The sequence below is a fragment of the Trichosurus vulpecula genome, chromosome 6, assembly GCF_011100635.1.
Source record: "Trichosurus vulpecula isolate mTriVul1 chromosome 6, mTriVul1.pri, whole genome shotgun sequence".
In the NCBI taxonomy this organism is placed as follows: Eukaryota; Metazoa; Chordata; class Mammalia; order Diprotodontia; family Phalangeridae; genus Trichosurus; species Trichosurus vulpecula.
Genome location: NC_050578.1, coordinates 189,177,157 through 189,200,248, shown reverse-complemented (window position 1 = coordinate 189,200,248; position 23,092 = coordinate 189,177,157). Strand labels below are relative to the sequence as shown.

The window sequence follows — 23,092 nt, the reverse complement described above, 5'->3', positions numbered from 1 at the left end:
AACATTTTATGTGTCCTGGCCCCTTTGTCTCAGCTGAGGCCTATGGATCCCTTCTCAGAATGTTTTTAAATGCATAAAATAGAATACATACAATTACAAAGGAAACTAATTACTTTGTAATTGCTAATATTCATAATAGCTAATATTTATATGATGTTTTAAGGTTTGCAGATCCTTCACATGTTATCTCATTCATTGCAATAAAGATGTATTTTTTTCTTATTCATGTTTATTGACTCATTGAAATCTGTGGACCCCACGTGAACCCTAATCTAAATCCTTCATTTGAAATATGAAGAAATTGAGGGCTAGAGTGGTGACTTGGCCTGTCCAAAATTCTGCAGCTATTTAGACTCCTAATTCTCAGGCCGTAGTCCTTTTGGCCCTTTTGGCCACTTTTAATCATTCAGACCTCAAACATCCTTGCACCTATCACAGTCTGCTTTGTCCTTTGGTTCGTTGAGTGGTTGTCACCTTCTTTATTGCATTGTTAGCAGGAGCAAGGTCTTGCCCATGGGTTTTGCTCCATAAATACTTTTCGGTGAATAAAAATGGATGAATGATCAAATATTGTTAAGGTAGATACTTTCTTATAATGTTCATGAAGAGTCTGAAATTTTTATCCCACCATGACCAGGAGATAAGTTGAAATTAATTTTCAAAAAGTGACTAGTCCCAACTCACCATTGATGGGATTAAGTGGTAAAATTGGTTTGGTCATTCTTACCACTTCTCTTCTCCAAGCCATTAGAAAACATTGTTGTTAAGAGGGCACTCTCCTCCTGGTTTAGAGTTGATCAGTTTCCTTGAACATAATTCAGTGTTCCTTCTTTTCCAGTATTCTTAAAATTGTGAAAAGCACTAAAGCATTGAGACATCTGTATCACTGAATAATGAGAATGGCACCGGGCTTATTCTATGGAATTTTAAAGATCTGTGATTTTGCTAATGATGTAAATTCCTCCAGACAGTAATTCCAGCTTCTTTACTGTGTACTGTACTGGGTAGCTTTGAAAGGTATCTTATTTAAGGCCCCAAATTCATCACCCTGCAGCTTACCTGGTGATAAGCCTCCATACTTAACTAGGCTGATCCCTGGATTATAGCTGCACAGTCCATCACTGAGTGACTCCTGTATAGTCTGACTCTTTCCTCATTTTTGGGCAGAGCTAAACCTGAACCATTATCAAACTTTCCAGTAGAGTGCAGTCTCTAAGAGGGCCTATCAAATCAGAAATGCTTTATTATTTATTAAAAACAATATTTAATTCAAAACTGAGTCCCTGGAGTACATAGTATATGTAGAATTCATCAGATCTGTAAATAGGACTCAGTTTAAACTACCCTCTTCAGAAAAGGATCTCTCTTAGCTTCAATGATTTCCAGGTATTAAGACACCACAGCCTCACGAAGGCAAGAGGGAAAATGTGGAAGTGAGAGGAGAAGGGAATTGTAGACCTTCCCTCAAAAGGTTGCTGATTGATAATAAAAATTCACTCTACCTTGTCCAGATCGTTGTTGCCGTAATCTGTGGACCTCCCAGTCACTTTTTGTGCTCCCTGATTCATTTAGGAAATGTCAGTGCCTAGAAATGTCCATACTATATTTCTCTCCTCCCACCCCCAAGAGTACTCAGCTGAATTTACCACAGGTGGCAGAATACCTAATGTGAGTCCCTCACCACCCCTACCCTCCTTTTATGACCGTGAAAGCATTAAATCTGGTGTACTTTTTAGTACTGTCATTTTGATAAGGCATTTTTTAAGGACCCTGCTACTCCCACTCCCAATCTTTCCATATTATATATCATTGCCAACTTTGCTTTTAGGTGGCAACATAGACAATTTTTTTTAAATGGTTCCAAAGGTTGAACATAAAATACTAAGCATCACTATCTGTTTGCACTCTACAACCAGTGGATAAAGGGTTTATCCTGAGGTCAGAAAGACCTGAGTTCAAATCCAACCTCAGACACTAGTTAGACAATGCTGAGCAAGTCATTTAACCTCTGTCTGCCTCACTCTCCTCATGTACAATATGGGAATTTATAACAACATTAACCACTAAGGGGGGTTGTGAAATAATATTTGCTTAGAGTCTTGTGAACTTTAAAGCTCTATACAATTGTTAGCTGCTGTTATTATTATCATCATTATTCTATGTTTAATCTTTGTTCATTGACAACTGACTGACCTCTTGGAATCTCAGTTTGCTCATCTGTAAAATGGAGGTATTATGCTAGCTGCACCCCTAAGATTCCTCACAGTTCTATATCTGTAATCTGTTGATGTCTGATCCTGTGATGTACCACATGTAAGAGCCACAGGTTTAAACACAAAGGAACTCATTCACACATTCAAGTATATTCAGTCAATCCTCAAGTATCAGTGACTTCTTTTATATCAGGATGACACTGGCTGTTTGAAGGTGGTGGTGGTTTGGGGAGGATGCTGTCTGGGTCAGTCACCAGCAATACCACCATACCAATACCACCAAAATGGAGAATTGGACACACTGGTCTCCCCACAAAAGTAGTACTTACAGGTGTTTATGTCATAGACATGCAGACATAAAGGAGTTGATCAGGGATATTGTCACTGAGCTGGATGTTGGATCCTAACCCTGACCTACATGATTTATGAAGATTGCGTTAATTTGTTTTGACATTTGTAAAATGGTTTTAAAAGAGCATCATTCCCAGAGGAATGGGCAAGTAAGGCTGCACTGTATTCACAGTGTCTCCAAAAGGCCATAATACCATAGTGATTAAACCTATGGAAATATTTCGATTACTACCCGTAGCTTAAAGGAACATTTATTGTGCAAACATAGACATTTTTAAAAAGAACTACAACAACAAAGTTTTTTTTTTTCCTTTCTGACTAGCCTCAACTTGTGCCCATTGAATAGAAGTCATCTGCCTTTCAGTTATTTCATGTAAGACAAGATTTGCTTCAGTGCTTTCCTTGATGCTAAGCCTTCCCTCTGTCTATAGTCTGGATGATTTAAAAGAACCTGCGTCAGTGCTGATTTATACATTGACAGCTAAGGATAATAAGATATGGGCAAACACAAGGCTCACCCTTTTACAGGTTAACCTGCAGGCTGACTGCATTAGGCAAATTTGATGGCATTAAAAGATTTTGCCAATTTGTCTGGAAACAATTTCTCTTTTGTACTGTGTCAAGGGTAACATTTCATGCCATTGTACTAATTTAAATGGCTTTGATAAATTGTACTAGAGGTTAGAGAATGGTACTATGGATATATTTTAGCACTCTTAGAAAAGGGCTATTAACTTAATTGTTAAATGAGATTAATCTATAAAAAAAAAAACAAGAGAACTCAGGAGTACAAACTTTGTCTTTTAATGTTGGGGCTCCAAAATCACATCAGATTGCTTTAAAAGGTGCCTTAGAAAATAAAATTATTCTTCTTTTATTAATTCCTCATAAGCAACAATGTTGGTACTCTGTATCATAAGTGGTAGATCACATTTGGGGTAGCCTTTTGTTACAAAAGAACAAAACTATGCCTTCTGAGTAGCATTACTGATCTTAGATTGGATGTCATAGGTTGTGCTATTTACATCATGTAAAGGTGTGCCCATTTATGATGGCGGCCACTCCAGATACCTTTCAAGATGAGATGTATTATGATATCACAAGATATATATGTATGTGTGTATATGAGCACACATGCATATCTACAAATACATGTACATATTTCTATACATGTATGTACATATGGACAAGTTATATTACACACATGCATATGTGAGTCTGTGTGTATATGTATAATATATGTATGTATAGCTGCAGAGGTGTCAAATGCATGGTCCACAGGCTGCAAGTGGTCCACTCCAAAGTGTAGCCCAAAACAGATTAAAATGTGATTGGGAAATAATTAACAATAAAAATACAATAAAGCATAATATTGCATTTTAAACTAAGTCCGTATGTGGCCCACGGACATCTTTATGTACAGTTTAGTGGCCCCTGTTACTATCTGAGCTTGACACCACTACATGTGTGTATGTATATATAGGTATATATGTATGTATGTTCATATAAACCATATCAACTTCCTATATGTGTACGCCCACATCTATACATACACACACACACACACACACACACACACACACATATATATATATAAAATGTATAAGAAATTTAAAGAAGTATTCTGAGGAGTCAGTAGCTTAAATCATTGTTCTGGTATATACTGTTTTAATGAGGAAAGCACTTAGCCTGCAGTCATATACTTAACAAAGCTTCAAGAATAGCTCTCAAGTATGTGCATTAGTCCTGGTGGCTAATACAAAATTAGAAACACGAAGGGCAATTGTGTTTGTATTATGGTCATATTCATAGTCCTGTACAATGGCATTTACTCATCTATGCATCTGAAGCTGATGCTTTTTTTGTACCAGTTCAGTAACATTCCATTACTCTTTCAAGTGAGCTATTGAAATACTTGCTTTCCTGGGACAATAATAACCTCAAGCACCTAGTCACCTGCTTTAAGCAACAACTCCTTAGGCTACCCTTCTGAAAAGTGATTGTTCATGGTGAAGATCATGTTGGTTCTGTACTTGGCTGTTTATTTCAACAAAGTGGATTCCTATTTACTTACAAGGAAATACTGTTAATTTAAAAAGAAAAAAAAACAGGAAATGACACTTCAAAATTACTAGGTTTGGGTTACTCTTTAATTTTGTATTCAGGACAAATAATTTAGGTTTCTCTTCAGTAGGGGAAAAGCAGTTACTTTGCTATTTTGAGTAAAGTGCTATATTTAAGTTTTTACTGTGCTGAAGTGTATGAACATAAAATGTATTTTAGCCATCTTCACTTAGAATTTACTACATGTGAAACGTGAGTTTGTAAATGAAGTAATATCATCCAATGGAAGAAATTATTTTTAAAAATTTAGTCACTTGAAGATTAGGAAAGTATAACCTAGATATCTGTATTGCACACTTTTAAGTTACAGAATTCAAAAGTAGCCATGTTTACAATGCAGATAATTTGAAATATTCAAATTAAGTGAAGAATCAAGTTTAGTATAGAATAGGTCCATTCTTTCTAAAATATATCACTTGGGGGAAGGAAGGCATATATGAAGGATTCTTCTGTTTCTGGATTTGGAATTCTAGAAGGAAATAGCTTTTTAAAAAGAAAACTCAAAGTATTCTTGCTTTTTCTTGCCAAGGATAGTGAAATTAACATGCAGCTGGGCTCCTCTGATAAATGGATTCTGTTAGGTCACTGAGGGGATGCATGTGACATTAAGTGATTTACAGTCCTTTACCTTAATGAAATTGTTTCAGCAAGATGACGCTGAGAGCTTTTAATGGATAGCTTTTCTTGATGTAATGAAATTGCATTCCTATGGCATTTAATATAAGGTGGAGTTATTATTTACTGGAGCTTTCCCAAGGCTGCTGTTTGCACAGACAGTTCAGAACAAAAAGAGATTTCAGTGGCGGCATCAAGGCCAGAATGGCGTGTGACATTCTTAAGCAGATGAGTTTATTTGGGAAAGCATTTCAGTTAGTGAAGCCTAGATTCATAGATTCTTGAGGAGACTTTCGTAGGCATAATACTGCCAGTGTTCCTTCCTTTTTACGTACATCCTCCTAATCTGTTTAACAGGCAACTGGATTACAACCAGATCAGCTGTATTGAAGATGGGGCATTTAGGGCTCTACGGGACCTGGAAGTGCTGTAAGTACTGCTTGTATCTCTTACTCTTAAAAGAAGCTTTCTATCTAGGGAGTTCTAATGCAAGAGCTTATCTCCTAACAGAAATTCTTGTGTCAAAATGACCTAGTGAAGGGACACCTTAATATCCGCTGTAAAAGATCCCTAAATATTAGTATTGACCATATATGCAAATACCTATTTGTATATTTGAAGAAATGTACAAATATACACGCATAGTCTGCCATTTAAGTATTCCTTTGTATAGCAAGATAAATTGTTTACAGAACTATTTCGTAGATAGTCAAAATTGGTATATATTGAGATGAATGCAATTAACCCAAAGTGGCAGAAAATTGCAAATGATGCCATTGGGTGTTCGTTTGTTTATGATATTATGTTGTTGACACTGATAGTATTGTGCGACAAGATAACTTTTTCTTCTAAGAAAAAATGCCATTTTTTCAACAAGGTAATGTAACAGGATTTTGAGTTAATTGTTTAGATCAAATCAAATTATTTTCTGAACTACCCAGTTTGTTTTTTTAGAGACTATAGAGCTGGTATTGAAGTGGACAGCATATACACAAGAATTGATCTACTGTAATCTTTATTCTTTATTTATTCTTTTGAAATATATGGCAAAGGAGTAAACATAACAAAATAATGCACACTTGCAACCCTTCACCTCAAAATAGTAACTTCAGTGAAAATGAAAATATAATTACCAAGGATTTGAAGCCTCTCATACATTCCAGAAATATTTTTTCCTGCCAACCTTACAATCCTGGCTATTTTTTACACTCAAGAAAGGCAAAAGAATTTTGCTCTCTCCCAGCAAAGCATTCCCCTGTGTTTTAAATCATCCTCAGCCCAAACAAAATAGTCAGAAAATCAAAGAGAGGCTTTGAATTTTCAGTCTTTTCGTTGGAATTTATCCAGAATTCAGAAAATTCTCCTGACTAGTTTATAAATTGAGTTCAGGGTACAGAATGTGGTCAATCAAATTAATTGATTCAGCAGCCTTTATACAGCAACAGTAGGTTTCTGCTCCATGTCAGTGCTTTATTTGTAGTATATTTTGTTCTCCCCCTGCCCTGTATTATTTGGTTTCATCCCCTTAAGTAAACTAATGGAGTCAATTAAATTACCAAGTGTTAATAGATCTTTTAAAAAAATCTGTGTGTAAAAGCATGTTAATTGGTGGTAAGGAAATTGTTAATGATTGAGATATTTAATATTCCTTAGTCACATAAGTTGTTCTGCATATTTCCACTAGGTTTTTAGAAACTTGTTTCTAAAATCCTGAGTAGCATTGTAACTTTACCTCCAAGAAACAGATTCAAAGTAATCATGATTTAAATTTCATTGACTACACTGCTGTTTTAGCATGCTCTCCGAATTACAGTTTACAATAAAACTGTTTGACAACAATAATAAAAACAATAGTATTCCTGTTGACACTTCAAAACTAGTGTTGTAGTAGCATTGTGTCATAGTAGTAGCATTGTGTCAAAAGGGCAGACAAACTAACCAAATTTTGTACCTGAAAATGTATGTATGGATATATGTATACATACATACATACATACATACATATATATATATATATATATACATAAAATTCCATTGAATGTAGCCTCCTCCTCATCTCCTCCAAATTTGTAACTGAGACCCCCCTAAGAGAGAATCAACATTACTTCAAGTTAATTTTCATGCAAGCATGCTCATTGGCTAACTAAATTAAACCTATAAATATATATATATATATATATATATATATATATATATATATACACACATATGTATACATACATACATTTATTCTTAGATGCTAAATATAAATGCATTTGGAATGTTAAATAACTCTGTTCTTAATTATTGTAATAATGCAGTTTCTCTATTGAATATGTCTATATTTCCTAAAATTTGGAAACGTAATTTTGAAAAGCCAGTTATTGGAAGCACATTCACTTAGTATGTTTTGTTTGGCATGGTAGTGGATGCACTAAATAGTGATTCTACCTAGAAAAACTGGTATAAAACACAAGATAAAATGTTCAATATATGTCCTGGGAAAGACAGCTGATTAATAGAATCAAAGAGAGAAAGTTTAGTTAACAAAATGAGTTTTCAAGGTATTGATAATATTATACACACATATACATTCATGCATCTCTATGTAATACTTGGGTCAATCTGTAATATCTTCAATTCGAGGACCCCTACTAATACCACATATCCCAAACCCATCCACACCTTCTTCTCGTATATAACTCCTGTCTATTTCTTCCTCCAAATGTTTCAGATTTATATATAATTCTTCACCAGTAAATAAAGAATTCTAAGTCATGTGTATTCTGTGAAATCACAATTATTGTGACATCCTCTTTTTACATTTAGCTCCATAAAATTCTCCCAAATTTAGTAATAATCCTTGTGTTAATTTCTCATTGCAAGTCAACAATATGTTGGAGATTCTACAATCAATACCTCATATCCATTGGTAGTCCATATCTTCAATATTTTTATACATATAGCATATAAGTGAACCATGAATGAGGAATGCTTTTGAGTCTTGAAATTATGGGTAACTTTGTGAATTATACTATGTAGCTAAACCCCCCTTTTTTCCTTAAATTTTAATGTAAACTTGAATTTTCATTAATGATAATAACAAATGTATAATATATATATATAAGAAAAAATCTTTAATCAGGACTTCATATCTATAGTCATTTTATTTTGTGATTCATTAAAATTCTGATTGATATCACTTTATGTACACTAAAAGACAAAAATGATATTATTCAATGGAATGGTAAAATGTAAAGAGCAGTAGTGGCTCTAGAGACAGAAGACTTGGGTTCAAACCTACTTCTGCCACTTTCTACCTTTTGCAAATCATTTCACCTCCATGGGACTCAGTTTCCTCAACTGGGGAATGAGAAGCTTGTACCAGATGGCCTCTTCGGTTCCTTCAAGCTTGCTTGTATGATCTTATAATCTTATGAAATAGGAATTGGAATAATTAAGAGAATAAAAAAGTATTTATAACAGTTATATGAAGTAAATCAAAACATGGTCAGTGAAATTCATATGGAAGGAAGACTCTGAGTTTCTGTGTGCATTGGAGAATTTATATTCACTGACATTCACACAGGAATTGCCCAAGGTAGGTGTTATTTTTCCCCCTTCCCCTCATAACTCTAGAAAATATGTAATCATTTGTAGAATCACCAAGTTCCCCAAAGTACTGTTTTTAACCTTTTTTCTACTTCAGTACAATTTTCAATTTTGAAATTTGTTTTGGCAACCATAAGGCAATAAGAAGGGTATCACTGTTTTAACCACAAGCCATTGGTGATGAGTGGTACAAGTGGGCCCATGCATTGATGCAGATACAGATTATGAAAAGAGCAGAAATTTCTCAAGAGAGAAACTATAGTTTCCCACTGAATACTTCACTGTATATCGATATCTTGGTGTACCATAGTTGGGAAAGTAAAATTGTTGTCGAGATGTAAAAACATCTTCATACAATAAATTTATTGCTGCATTTTTCTTGTAAATGACCTCCACCTCAGAAACATCATTATGAAGCGATTGCAAAGCAAGGTATTCAAAATAAGACTGCCATTATTTGGACTGTCTTAGAAAGGGAAATATACATATGAGAGCATCTGATGAATTGGAGCTATGTTAATAGCAACCTTTTGAGAATTCAGCATGAAAATCCTAACTTAGTAATCATAAGTATCTCCCTTAGGAATTTTTCTATATAGCTGCACTATCTATAATCTCTAGAAGTCATCCACATTTTGTATTCAAGCATACTGTAGATAGCTAGCTGAAGATCACATATTTACTAGGATAGTCTTGATTTTGGGGGGAGGGGGTGGAAGAGATACTTTCAATGAGATTTTGTGAACAGTACCTTTAAAAGGTGTCCTCGTATTGAAGAGATCGTAGGAACTGTTTGCCAGATTGTCCATCCTCATCAGGAAAAAAATTTTTGGAAGACATGGTTACCATAGACTATGTGCACTGACACAGATATTGCCTTCCCAAGAACAATATTACTATCAATGCAAAAAATGTATATGTCTTGCTACATTTTTTCTTCTGATCTAATGTTTTCATGAAGAGGAGTACTTATTACCTTCATCTAAACAAAGAAAGAATTATCAGGGTATGTTTTAAATAGCTCATCAAACTTTAACTAATGTGAAATGAAAATAAAATACCAGTAATATTACCTTGATTTTCAATTTAGAATATATGAGCATTAAGGTTATTGTTAAGTCAAATACAGAATATGCCCAAGTTCTCTTCTACATTAGATAATTCCCTGGGCATTTTGAGTAGAGAGCACACTTTTTCAAATTACATAATTTTGTGAATCTAACATAAGACTACATATGTGAACTTTGTCATGTTACTTAACTTTTTTGAACCTCACTCTCATCTGTAAAATTAGGGATAATAATGATAGCTATATTGCCTAACATGCAGATTATTGGAAAGAGAGGGATTTGAAAGTATTATGACTACCTAAATGTGAGCTGTGTTATTCATAATTACTTTCATTGATTATGGATGTTAAGTTTACTAATTATTAACACAAACATAATTTTATAGGGTACCAACACTAATCATAACCTCAAAGACAATTTGTTTTGCTTTGCTTCTTTACCTAAAGCAGAAAATTTGAAGACCGTCTTCAGATTGATATTAGGCAGCTTTTGTCATCAGAAAACATTTATGAAGTACTTAAATTTGCTTGTAGTGAGGAGAACAGTAACAACCCATCCAAATTAATAGTGTCTCATTTGTACTACTATTTCACCAATTTCATTCACAAAGTCATATTTTAATATGTTAGCTACTCTGAAAATGTTCATTGTGTTAGATTATCTCAGATTTTCATAGTGGAAAAAAGTTATTTAATCAACTCAGTTCCTTTTGATTTGACGTGGAAACTTCTCTAACAGACAATATAGGAGAGGCAAATAGTGTAGTTCCTAGAGAGCTGGCCTCAGAGTCAGGAGAAAACTATGTGAACCTGGGTAAGCACCTTCACTTCCCAATGGCCCAGGCAACTCTTAAAGATTTTAAGTTGCCGAGAAATCATCAGTCTGCATTGGGAGAGAAAGATCTAAGGTATTTAATATATGTTTGTTCAATCCAAGCCAAAGTATTTGCTCCCCTACAAGTCACTATACTAAACATGAGAAAGATAAATATAAAAAATAGCTGCACACTGTCTTTAGAGAGCTCTTAAGATTGATAGGGACGCTTATATACTTATAAGAATACATAAAACATATGAGAGAAATAGTAATATAAGGCCAGAAATTGCATTATTAGGGCAGCAACTGACCTGTATTCTACTACCACAATTAATCTGACCACCCACCCTTATGTTTGGTATCACAAACCTTACTTACCATCAGCACAGACACTATGCCACCACCGTCTCTATCAGCACTAGCAGTAGGAGGAACAGCCCCATCTCTAGAGAGAATAAGCTAGATTAGTAAGTGCCAATGCAACTGAACCTTTAGCAAAGTTTTATAAGAATATAATTTCATTCCATCCAATATAACTCAAGCATTTTACCACAAATATTGGTGTTATAAGTCAAGATTGAATAGTGGCCTATTTCCTCAGCAAGGAAGCAAGCAAGATCTTTAGAAATGGTCCTTTTTGTATGCCCATTGTCATGAATTGTAAACATTGTAAGTTTAAAGCCATATGACTGAATTATAGTAGCCAGTATATGAATATTGACTGAAATTTTACATTTTGGGGAAGTGTTATGTTTAAAGCCAAGCATGTTATAATTTGCACCTAGACACCAGTAGCTTTAAAAACACTCAAACACCTTTCCTTGGACAAAAAATATTTGTAGTCTTTTGGAAAGAAAATGTAAAGTATACTCTACTTGATGCTTTTATTTTTTTTTTATTTTGTTATGGTCTTTAAAAAAACTTAGCACCTACCAATGACTCTAACTCTAACTCCCATCGCATCTCCGTAGCACCCTCCCTTGTGAAAAAAAAAAGGTACATTTAAGCAAAACAAATTAATCAACACTGGCCAGGACTGACAATGCATTCCTTATCTATATTCAACTTTTTGGCCAGGAGGCAGGGGACATACTTTACAAAGGTTCCTTTAAATTCTTGATTGGTCTCTGCATTGATGAGAGTCTAGAAGTCTTTCATTGTTGATTTTCTTTACAATGTTGTAGTCATTATGTGAATTATTTTCCTGATTCTGCTTTCTTGTCTCTGTAGCATTTCATGTAAGTCTTCCCACGTTTCTCTGAAGTCTTCCTATTTGTCATTTCTTATGGTGAAAAAAATATATTTCATTGCATTCATATACCGCAAGTCATTCAACCATTCCCCAATCCATCCATGGATATTAACTGTCCTTTCCAATTTTTTTTGCAACTGCACAAAATGCACCAAATATATGTGTATGTGTGTGTATATACATACATATGTGTGTATGCATTGTTTGTATACATTAGTATATACAAATATGTGTGTACATAAGCAAATGTACACATATACATGTACATATATCTTATATACATATATAAATATGTGTGCATGTACATACATATTCCTCTCTATATAACTTTTCCCGATCTTTGATCTGCTTAGGATATAAACCTTGCAGTGATATTGCTGAGTTAAAGGTTTTATACATTTTTTTGACCTTTCTGATACACTTCCAAATTGTTTCCCAGAAAGTATGAACAAATGCACATCTCCACCCACAATATACTAGTATTCTTGTCCTTCCACAGTCCCTACAACATTTACCATTATCTTCATCATCTTTGCCACCCACAATGAAACTCAGTAAAGTATACATAATCACACATCCAGAAACTTGTGGATTCATTCAAACCATATTCATATCTGTGTGTAGGTTTAATCAAAACAATTATTTAATAGTACAAAATATAAATTGATAATATGTTAGATGGCCTATGTCTCTTCAGGAAAATTGGCCATCATACATGTATTTCTTTAGATTTTTTTCTAGAACTGGAAATATATTAATATGTGTATCTCTGTGTCTGAAATTAACTAATTTATTTCTTCATGTTTTACAGCACCCTCAACAATAACAACATTACTAGATTGTCAGTGGCAAGTTTCAACCATATGCCAAAACTTAGGACTTTGTAAGTAGTTACTGTAAAACTGCATGCCAGTTTGATCTATTAAAGAGTCTAATTTTGATGTTCATGTACTACTATAAAGGGGTGTGTGTGTGTGTGTGTGTGTGTGTGTGTGTGTGTGGTGTATGTGTGCTGCACGCACATGTGCTTAATGGAAGAGAAGGTAATAAGGTAGGGGCTCAGTTATGTCTCTCAATTTGAAAGTTTTATCTTAAAATACTGGTTTTGAGGATGATGAGAGATGGTTTACTTTGCACTCTTATATAGGTTACATTTCATTAACAAATGGAAGTCTTTTTGACTGGCCATCATAAATGATGAATGAGAAATCTTTATGATTTTATTACCATCCTGCAAGTAGACCTTATCAAACCTAACTAACCCTCCAAGATTCTTTGTAATATTAAGAGCATACCCACCTCTCCAGTACTATTATAAGCAAGGTTGTGTTGGCACATATACATACATACATACATACATATTTAATATTTAAATATATTTTATATATTAATATATATTTAATAAATACATATTTAAACCTGTTTAGAAATTGTTATAGTATAGACATTAAAATTTCTTCCAGGATAATTGAAAGATACTTTCCAAAGACATGGTCTATATTACATTTTGATGAAAAAAGGCAACCTAAAACTAGACATTGACTATTTGATGCTAATGTGTATTATTTTGTACGGTGGAAAGAGTACCATATGTGGAATCAGAGGATCCTGGTTTGATTTCTGACCCTTCTACTTGTAGTGTGATTTTTACATGCCATTGGATTTCTCAGGCTTCAGCTGCCTCATCTGTAAATTTAAGAAGTTGGACTAGATTAGTTCTAAGATCTCTTCCAATACTAAATTTGTTATCTTAAATATCTCAAAATTATCTTGAGCTAAAAAAATCAGTAATTCAAAAAAATGGCTACATGAAAGCATTGCCAGAAGCTTTTTGTTTCTTTTTTGTCAAATGTAATTGTATATCTCCCAAAGGAATATTTTATTTCCTATCAGAATACATTTAGAGAGAAAGAGAGAGTATATACTTAAAAGGTTTGCACAAATGTATCACATATTAGATTAGGTACCTTTTTTGATTTATCAGTATCAATTTTAGTGTCTTAATAAGATTATTTTAAAATTCATAAGCAACTTTTCTAATAGTGGATGTTATTATAATCTCCCAGAGGTGTGATCCTTCATCTTTATATACAGAACTTTGAAAATAAGATAATATGGTTAAGCTGGACTATTCTATGAGAAGCTACCAGATGTAGTACTAACTGACCAATTCATCTAGATGACATATATTATATCTTTACAGAATTAATACATTGTTTCACTTATTTGATCTAATACAACTTAATGGAAAGAACACTACAGTTGCAGGCAAGAAACCTAGATTTAAAAGCAAGCTCAGACACTTACTAGCCATTTAGCATCTTTAAGCCTCAGTATCCTCTCTATAAAATGAAAGTCATAGAACTGAATGGAAATGAAGTATAGTCAAAAGAGTCATGAGTTTGTGGTTAGGAGAGACTGGAGTTCAAAATTGCCTAGTGATGTAACTGGGGACAAATCATTTACTCACTTAATCTCTTAGCCTATTTCCTAATCTGAAAAATGGGGCAACCATTACCCATGGTACCTTTCTTGAAAGATTGCTGTGAGGATCAAAGAATATCATTGTAAAGTGCTTTGCAAACCATAAAGTATCTCATATACATATATATATATATATATATACACACACACATATGCATATATATATGTACATATATATGCATATATGTGTATATATATATATATATATACATATATATGCCAGCTATTATTATTTCTAAGATCTCTTTGGGTTCTTTCATTCAGGGATTCTGAGTGTGGCAACTGGTTTGATGCTGAATAAACATAGTAATCATGGCTTTAAAAGATCCATTCTAAAGATTCTTTGTGATTTGTATTGTGTATCTAAAGAACCACTGGAGCCTATTTGCCTTACTAACGTTTTTATGTTGTGTACTTGTTTAAAATTCATTTATGCATATTTCAGTCATTGCAATTTATTTGGTTTGCTGCAAGAATGATTCAGGAAGAGATTTCCCAATATGGAGAATGAACTTTTGGGTTTCAAAAGTGTGTCACTGAGAACTCAAAGGGAAAAGGTACAAAGGGTATCTCAGTGCCACTAATTTGGTATCATGGAGTACCTTCTCCATAGTCGAAGGTTCTGTGTTGTACCTTATGTGCTATTATTCTGAAGTTCCAGTGAGACTGGAAGCAATCTTCCCTAAATTTAAATTTCTCTGCTTTGGTTGGTTTATCATTTATAGAATTCATATCATTTTAAAATGCCATTTTATGGTCAAGTTAACTTTCTGGACTGAGTTCCATGTTTTAAAACACTTTACTATTATTCAGTTAGGATTGTACACATCAGCAAAAACAGTGCTAATATGACATTGCTCTGTCATGGATGATTCTGGAAAAAAGGCCTTGATTTATAGCTTGGAATGTCTTTTTCTTTAGTTTGAGAAAACATAAAAGCCAGTTTGAAGTAATTTACCTAATTTAATGAATACATTTGTCTTATATTTTATTAATGGTGGAGTGCTTTTTGCCACTTGGAAAGGAGCCATGGTCTTGTGTAACTCTCTGCCAACAGAGAAGCAACTTACTTAATTCCTTCACTGGCTGCCATTTGTGTCTTTGAATTTCAGGCACTGCTTTGAGTATGGGTTCCCAAGAGCCAAGAGCAGCTAATCCCCTTTTCTATGATTAAACCAAAAGGAAGGAAATCAGAAAAGGGACGTGAAAGAAGTGTTTCATATTGAATTATTATTCTGTCTTGTTCAGCAGAAAATGCATGTGACCTGCTAAAAGGATTTTGTAAGCAGTTTCTATAGAGACTAATAATGGCAAGGCTCACTGATATTTCTAATTGGAAGCCAAATCTTTTATTAACCTTTTTTTCCCCTCACTGTCAGTATGTTACCATTGTAGAGCAATTTATTTTAGACTTTTGTCTCCTTACCTCTTTTAAAAGGTCCAAGCTAAAGAATTCCAGGGCTATTTTCAAGTTCTTGTATATTTGTTTAGCTCAAAGTGAAGGAAAAGAGAAGAAACTATAGAAAATTAATATTGTGTTAGTAAACTTTTTTTTAAATTAAACTAATTAGATTTTGACTTGCTTGTTTTTATACGCTGGCATGTTAATAAATAACGCCAACCAGGCAAGGTCTCGGATTGAAATTTTGAAAAATTGATTTTCATTAAAAGCTTATTATTAATAAATCTTCTATGTCATTGAAACAGTAGTCTTTTGTTTTCTTTATAATTTAAACATATTGACTTGTTTCGTTTCATTTAGTCGACTTCATTCCAACAACCTCTACTGTGACTGCCACCTCGCCTGGCTCTCTGATTGGCTCCGTCAAAGACCTCGGGTTGGCCTCTACACTCAGTGTATGGGTCCATCCCACCTGAAGGGCCATAATGTAGCTGAAGTTCAGAAACGTGAATTCGTCTGCAGTGGTAAGAGAGAAAAATTGTTTTGCTTCTTGTATGTGGTTTTTATAAACATATTCTGTCTCTAAGGAATATTTTTAAAACTGTGATGGATATCACTAATGTGCATTTGTGCACTAATCCTTCTCTGATTTTTAGATGCATTTTCTTGGATGATATTAATGAACTCTAAAAAATTTTATGATGTTTTGCCAGTACAAACATGCAAATGATTCACGTATAAATTTATGTTTAAAAATTGAATATAATTAGTATTCAGAATGGGGAGAGGAGAATGAGATAATTCATGGATTAGGGCTGTGTTTACATTTCGGCTGCTGAGAGTAAGTCATTTTTTAGTTTAAGTAAAACCCGATGCTTGGATAACAGGTATTATATAATAAAAGTGTTGGCTAATCCTAGAACCCTGCCATAAAATGCAAGGTGTATAGAAATTCAAACACAGTTTTAAAGAGCAAAACTATTTCTCATTTCCCTTGAACACAAACAGCCTCAGTCAGGATGGAACATCTCACTTAACGACGAGACCATAACAAAAGTTTTAAATGTCTATGTATTATCTAGGTTCAAATATCTTTTATATATACACATATATATGTGAAAGAAGGGATACATATATTTATATCTCTTTTATTAGTCTAAGACATATCTAAAGATATTTTAAAATACTTTAAAAATTTATATCACTACAAATGTTACTTGATATATCAAAGGAGTTATTTTGTAGGAGGAAAGTGTGAACTGGTTCCGTTTTCTCTTTTCATAGATTCTGAGTTGGAAAGGACCTTAGGGCCCTCAAGGTCAATTCCCTTATTTTACAGTTGAGAAAACTGGAGACCAAAGAGTTTAAAGGCTTTAGTCAGGGCTGCCCAGCTAGTGGTGACTGAGGCAGGTTTGAACTCAGGTCTTCCTGCCTCAGTCCACAGTCCTTCCATCATACCATGATGTCACTTCTTTTGTCTTAGAGTGCATGCGTTTCCAAGTACTTTGCATAACCTCAAAGAAAACCTTCCAGCAATGCCTTTGGTATGTTTTAATTCACCTGAATGTTTATTGTAATTAAATAATGGAATGACTAACCTTTCATTACTAACCACTTTTTCTCTTTCTACTTTTTTTCCTTCCTTTTTTTCTAGATGAGGAAGAAGGCAAGTTTTCCATCTCTCTCTTTTTTAAAAAACACTTAGAATACATATATGTGTATATATTTTGTGGGAAAATGTATAGATTGTTTAAAATGATTGGAAATAGTAAATGTCCCGCAGTTACTATCCAGTGCTTCAACAACGCAGTGGCCATTTTCATTGTAGGTAGCCATGATGATTATTTCTGATGTGCTTCAATAATCACCTCTATTTCTTGCCTCTATTGGGGGGACTTTACTACACAATATGAAAAATGGGTATAAAAGAATTACCTGTAATTCTATTGCTAATGTAAATTATATCATATCTGCTAAATAAGATGTTACCCTATATACATTATGAGGAGAGGAGGAAATAATAGTGCTCTATAACCATAGATACTATTGTGTTCTCTTCCAGCACAGGAGCAGGATTGAAAATAGATTGATAATGACAGTGGACTAAATCTCTGTGTTTTCAGAATTTTGAGTGACGAAATCTGTAGCTACAGTTAGTCACCTGTTTATGCTATTATTCTGAGGAGTACTATGATTCAGTTTTGTAGTACAACTTCTATATTCATACTTATGAAGCAATGATTAAGTAAGCTTTTTCTACCCATATTGCCATGCTGTTACACACATGTGCACATGCACACACATATACACATGATTATGTCCATTACTATATCCTTTTCTATTCCCATAGATTTTTTAAGGGAAGACAGCAAGAATTAACCACAGAAACTATTCCTACTTGAAAGAAAGCATATTTAGAATTTGGCCTAAAAATTTAATTTATGTAAATATCACTGTTGCTTTTGAAACCCATTGCTGTTTTACCTGGAACTTTAGTCGTGAATTTGAATTTATTATTTATCGAGATTAGTCCAATTTTTAAAATATTACTTATTGATGCAAACAATTATAAGTCATATATTATACATAGCTTCAGTGCAATATAATACAATAAAATAAACACTTCAAAGCAAATACTGCACACCAAGCATTGTGCTAATAAGTCCTGGGGGTGATGGGGAATAGAAAGTTTAAATGAGACACTGTGCCAGCACTTTCAGTAACAGTGTAATGTGGTGAAGCATTTAGGAGGTAAAGGGGAGTTTTATTTTATTAGCTGCTATCATTATTTGAGTTAAACCTGTGTCTCCAAGAACTTTACTGCACTGGACAGTAAAACAATTACTTTCAATTTCTTTTTCAGGTCACCAGTCATTTATGGCTCCCTCTTGCAGTGTGTTGCATTGTCCAGCTGCATGTACCTGTAGTAACAATATTGTGGATTGTCGTGGAAAAGGTCTTACTGAGATACCTACCAATCTACCAGAAACGATCACTGAAATGTATGTCACTTGAATTTTTCTATTATTATTTCATTTCTTCATTGAGGTTCCAGTACACATCCATTCTGAGTATTTGTGGGAAATCTGAGGCATTACTAAAAAGGAACCCAAGGGATCACCCAAAGCAAATCTTGCTTTTAGATTCTCACTGATCATATGTCCTCGCTAATCCAGCACAAGAATGATGCAGAGAACCACCAAGCTGCTTTGACTGAGGCATTGGGAAGGGGCAGGCAAAAGTGCCAAGGTCAGAAAAAGTGAGCAAGTTAAAGTATTTGGATGTTAGGATCAGGCCCATTAGTTACCTCTTTACTTCCAGCCTGGGGGAGCTGGAGAAGATGATGATAATGGAGGAGGAGGAGGAGGAGGAAGAGGAGGAAGAGTATGGGCATCTAGGTGATATAGTAGATAGAATGTCAGACCTGAAGTTAGGAAGACTCATTATCCTGAATTCAAATCTGGCCTCAGACATATACTAACTATGTGATCCTGGGCAAGTCACTTAACCCTGTTTGCCTCAGTTTCCTCATCTATAAAATGAGCTGGAGAAGGAAATAGCAAACCACTCCATTATCTCTGCCAAGAAAATCCCAAATGGGGTCACAAAGAGTCGGGCATGACTAAAAGGATTAAACAACAAGTAGTAGAGTGGTAGTGGTGGTGGTAGTAGTAGTAGTAGTAGTAGTAGTAGTAGTAGTAGTAGAAGAAGAAAAAGAAGAAGAAGAAGAAGAAGAAAATTGACTAATAGTCACTTATGGTTGACCTTTGAAAGTAAATTTTCCATAGTTAAAGAGTCAACAAAACCTATTCTTTAAACTTAGAGAATGGCATGGTATAGTGGGAAAAGGAATAGATTTGAATCAGAAGATACTTGTGTTCAAAACTTACCTTCAGCTCTTTAATATTTGTGTGAAAATTATAAAAGTCATTTAATCTTAACAAGCCTCAGTTTCCTCATCTATAAAATTAGGATAATATTATACTATTTATATCATGGTGTTGTTAAAAATGAGATAAAGTACATAGAGCGCTTTGTAAAACAAAGCATTAGAGAATATTGATTATTATTACTTTTATTGTAACTATATTTTAATGACAATTAGAAGGAGCCAGTTGAAATACAGAAAGATTGACCATACTAGAGAGGGAGAAAATACGAGCATGGGCAAGGTTCCTCAGGATGTAGTGAGGGATGGGATCAAAAAAAAAAAAAACAGAAGGTTCACTTTGGAAAACTGGGAAACTTCTTCCTCGGAGGCTGTGAGAAAGGCAGAATAGTCATAGAAGCAGATATATGAGGTGAAAGTGACAGTTTTATAGTATTTCATACTGAAAATACTTCCATATGCTTTGATCTGCAGTGCAGTTCTCTTTTTGGTGGTTTATGGACTTTATATAATGGTAGAATTTAATAGCACAAAATGATACAAAATACAGTGTGTCACCCTTGGTTTGGTATTGTGCTTCTGATTCCTGTTTTTTCTTATTGAGTTCACAGTGAATAAGAGTATTCAACTCTCATTATGATCATTTTAATGCATTGGAAGACCATCATTAGCTTTGAGAATAATCAGTTCAGATGTCTATGAATTGAATAATTTAGCTTCCTTTACTATCTACTTTATGTCCTTTTGCTTTTTTTTCCCGACGAGGGGCCCTCACTTAGATAATACTGCCTGATCTGCATGGAAAACTTTTGGATATTATAGACACTACTTAACCAGTGTATCTATGCAGACATTTTATGATGAATACAAAGTCCCTTTCTATACTTACATTGTAGTTATTGAGTCGATTCAGTTGAGCCCAACTCTTCGTGAACCCATTTGGGGTTTTCTTCGCAAAGATACTTGAATGGTTTGCCACTGCCAGCTCATTTTGCAGATGAGGAAACTGGGGCAAACAGGATTAAGTGACTTGCCTAGGATCACAAAAGCTAGCAAGAGTCAGAGGCTGGAATTGAACTCAGGAAGATGAGTCTTCCTGATTCAAGCCCAGTGCTCTGCTCACTACACCATCTGCCCCTATAGGTATTGTTGATTTTCCCTCTGTTCCCTTGAAGTCTTTTTTTATTATAGAACCAGTTCTTCCTAGATCTGACATTACTATTTTTTGCCTTTTTTATAATATAGTATCTCCCTTTCTTAAAGCTTTATTTTTCCTTCTTTTTCCCTGTTCTGACCCACATGATCTCCATTCATTTGTCTTTAGGAATGAAATATAGTGATGGCTGTTTGTAACAATCCTCACTTTTGAAGAAGCCTATTCTGCCCTGAGTATTCTGAATCATTATGCCTATTTCTAGAATAAGGCATCACTTTTCTATTTATCAAGCATGCACTCAACAGTTTATAAAGATGCCATTTTCCCAAAAGAGTTAGTGGGCTTTGAATTTACACCACAGTGTTTGCATTCTTGAAATATATTCTATTTATTTGTTATTTCACAGTGAATTTTTATGTAACAAATTTAGATCCATCCTAAATATTCAAACAAGATGCTAGCTAGCACAGCTATGGAAACCAAATAATATTTTTTTCTTTTCCTTAAATTTATCATGATATGAAAGATATTTTCAGTGAATGTTCAGGCTTTAGTAACTCAGTTTGCCTTTGGCATTTAAGCACACTTGATGAAAACTTCTGAAAGAATGCATTCAACTTAGTGGATTATGGAATCAAATAGAAAATAGACGTGATTAAGTAGTCATTTCAAAGGTTTAAAAGTTCAGTCATTCAACAGAATTAGTCATTTTTGCATGAATTTGTTACTTCTTATCAGAGAACTTGAGAATGTGACACCATTCTAAAAATTCCTAGTACTTTGATTATAATGTGATCATTTATATCAGGGGTGTTAGACTGAAGGTCAACTGGCACATGCACTGAAACCAGCTTGAAATTCAATTTGGTAACATTTAAAAATAAATAAAAATATAACACAATGTAGATAAATAGATTTTTTTTTGCTTAGAAGAAAGGTTGATATAACTGTAATAATGTAAATCAATAATTGTATTATTCTTAAGGAATCCTAACAAGATTTTTGAAATGGGAAAAAAAGAGGGTTCTATGGTCCAATCTTACTATTTTCAGTGCTAATCACTGCAAGACAATGTACAGCATCCTTTGAGGTAAAAGCTATACTTTACAAGTGATATTAATCAAAATTATTTTTCTTCTCAATTATTTTAAACTCTGTCGTCCAAGTTATTCAAATACTATAAATGTCTCTGAATATATATGCACATATATGTATATAGGCATATATGTATGCATATTTAGGTATATGTGTGTATACACACACACGCGCGCGCACACACACACACACACACACACACACACACCTTCTGATTCCAATTAGTTTACTTTCATACTCTGGGAAGAAATAAATTTGTTGTGTTCCCATAATACATAGAGATGTGTGAAACCCAAGCACATAGTATATTCCGTCAGAAGATAGGGCATTAAGAAAAACAGAAGATGGGGCATTTAAAAAGTGTGTATGTTTGTGAGTATATTATATATGTGTGTAATATATACATATCTGTGAATTAATGTATGTATAAAATATGTATACATAAATATGTATAATTGAATTTCTAGTCTATGTGAAAGTGATTTAGGGGCAGCTAGGTGGCACAGTGAGTAGAGCACCAGCCCTGGAGTCAAGGAGGACCTGAGTTCAAATCCAGCCTCAGACACTTGCCACACTTACTAACTGTGTGACCTTGGGGAAGTCACTTAACCCCAATTGCCCTGCCTTCCCCCCTCCAAAAAAAAATTTAAAAAAGAATGATTTAGAGTGATTTCATTAGGAAAAATTTTGCAACCTAAAAAAATACACAGTTTCTGTTATTGTCTTTCCAACAAACTGGAAGATTAAAAAAATTCATCCCCATTTATGCTAAAAAAAAATAAACCTGCTCCGTGTTAAGACTGAGTGCCCTTCGGAACACAGGAACATAGGAAGCTAACTTCAGTGGGAGGGGGTGTCTTATTTCCCCCAACAAGGATAAAAAAGTTTGATTGGTTCATATTTTTTGAGAATATGACAAGACCTTACAAGCCAAAGCCACGTTTCTCTGCATCTTAGAAGAAAGTAGACTGAAGGAGTGTTTATATTAATGCGGGGAAAAAAGCAGTATAATATGAAAAGAGAATGAAATTAGA

At 34.1% G+C, this 23,092-nt stretch overlaps 1 protein-coding gene across 1 annotated transcript in view; it reads left to right on the top strand.

Annotated features, from left to right (window-relative positions):
• The window catches only part of SLIT2 (slit guidance ligand 2), a 188,185-nt gene that overhangs the window by 25,058 nt on the left and 140,035 nt on the right, over positions 1-23,092 (top strand). Inside the window, exons 4-7 of the mRNA XM_036765066.1 lie at positions 5,661-5,732; positions 12,844-12,915; positions 16,279-16,442; positions 18,782-18,920. Coding sequence (XP_036620961.1) covers positions 5,661-5,732; positions 12,844-12,915; positions 16,279-16,442; positions 18,782-18,920 — 447 coding nt within the window. The remainder of the gene's footprint in view (positions 1-5,660; positions 5,733-12,843; positions 12,916-16,278; positions 16,443-18,781; positions 18,921-23,092) is intronic.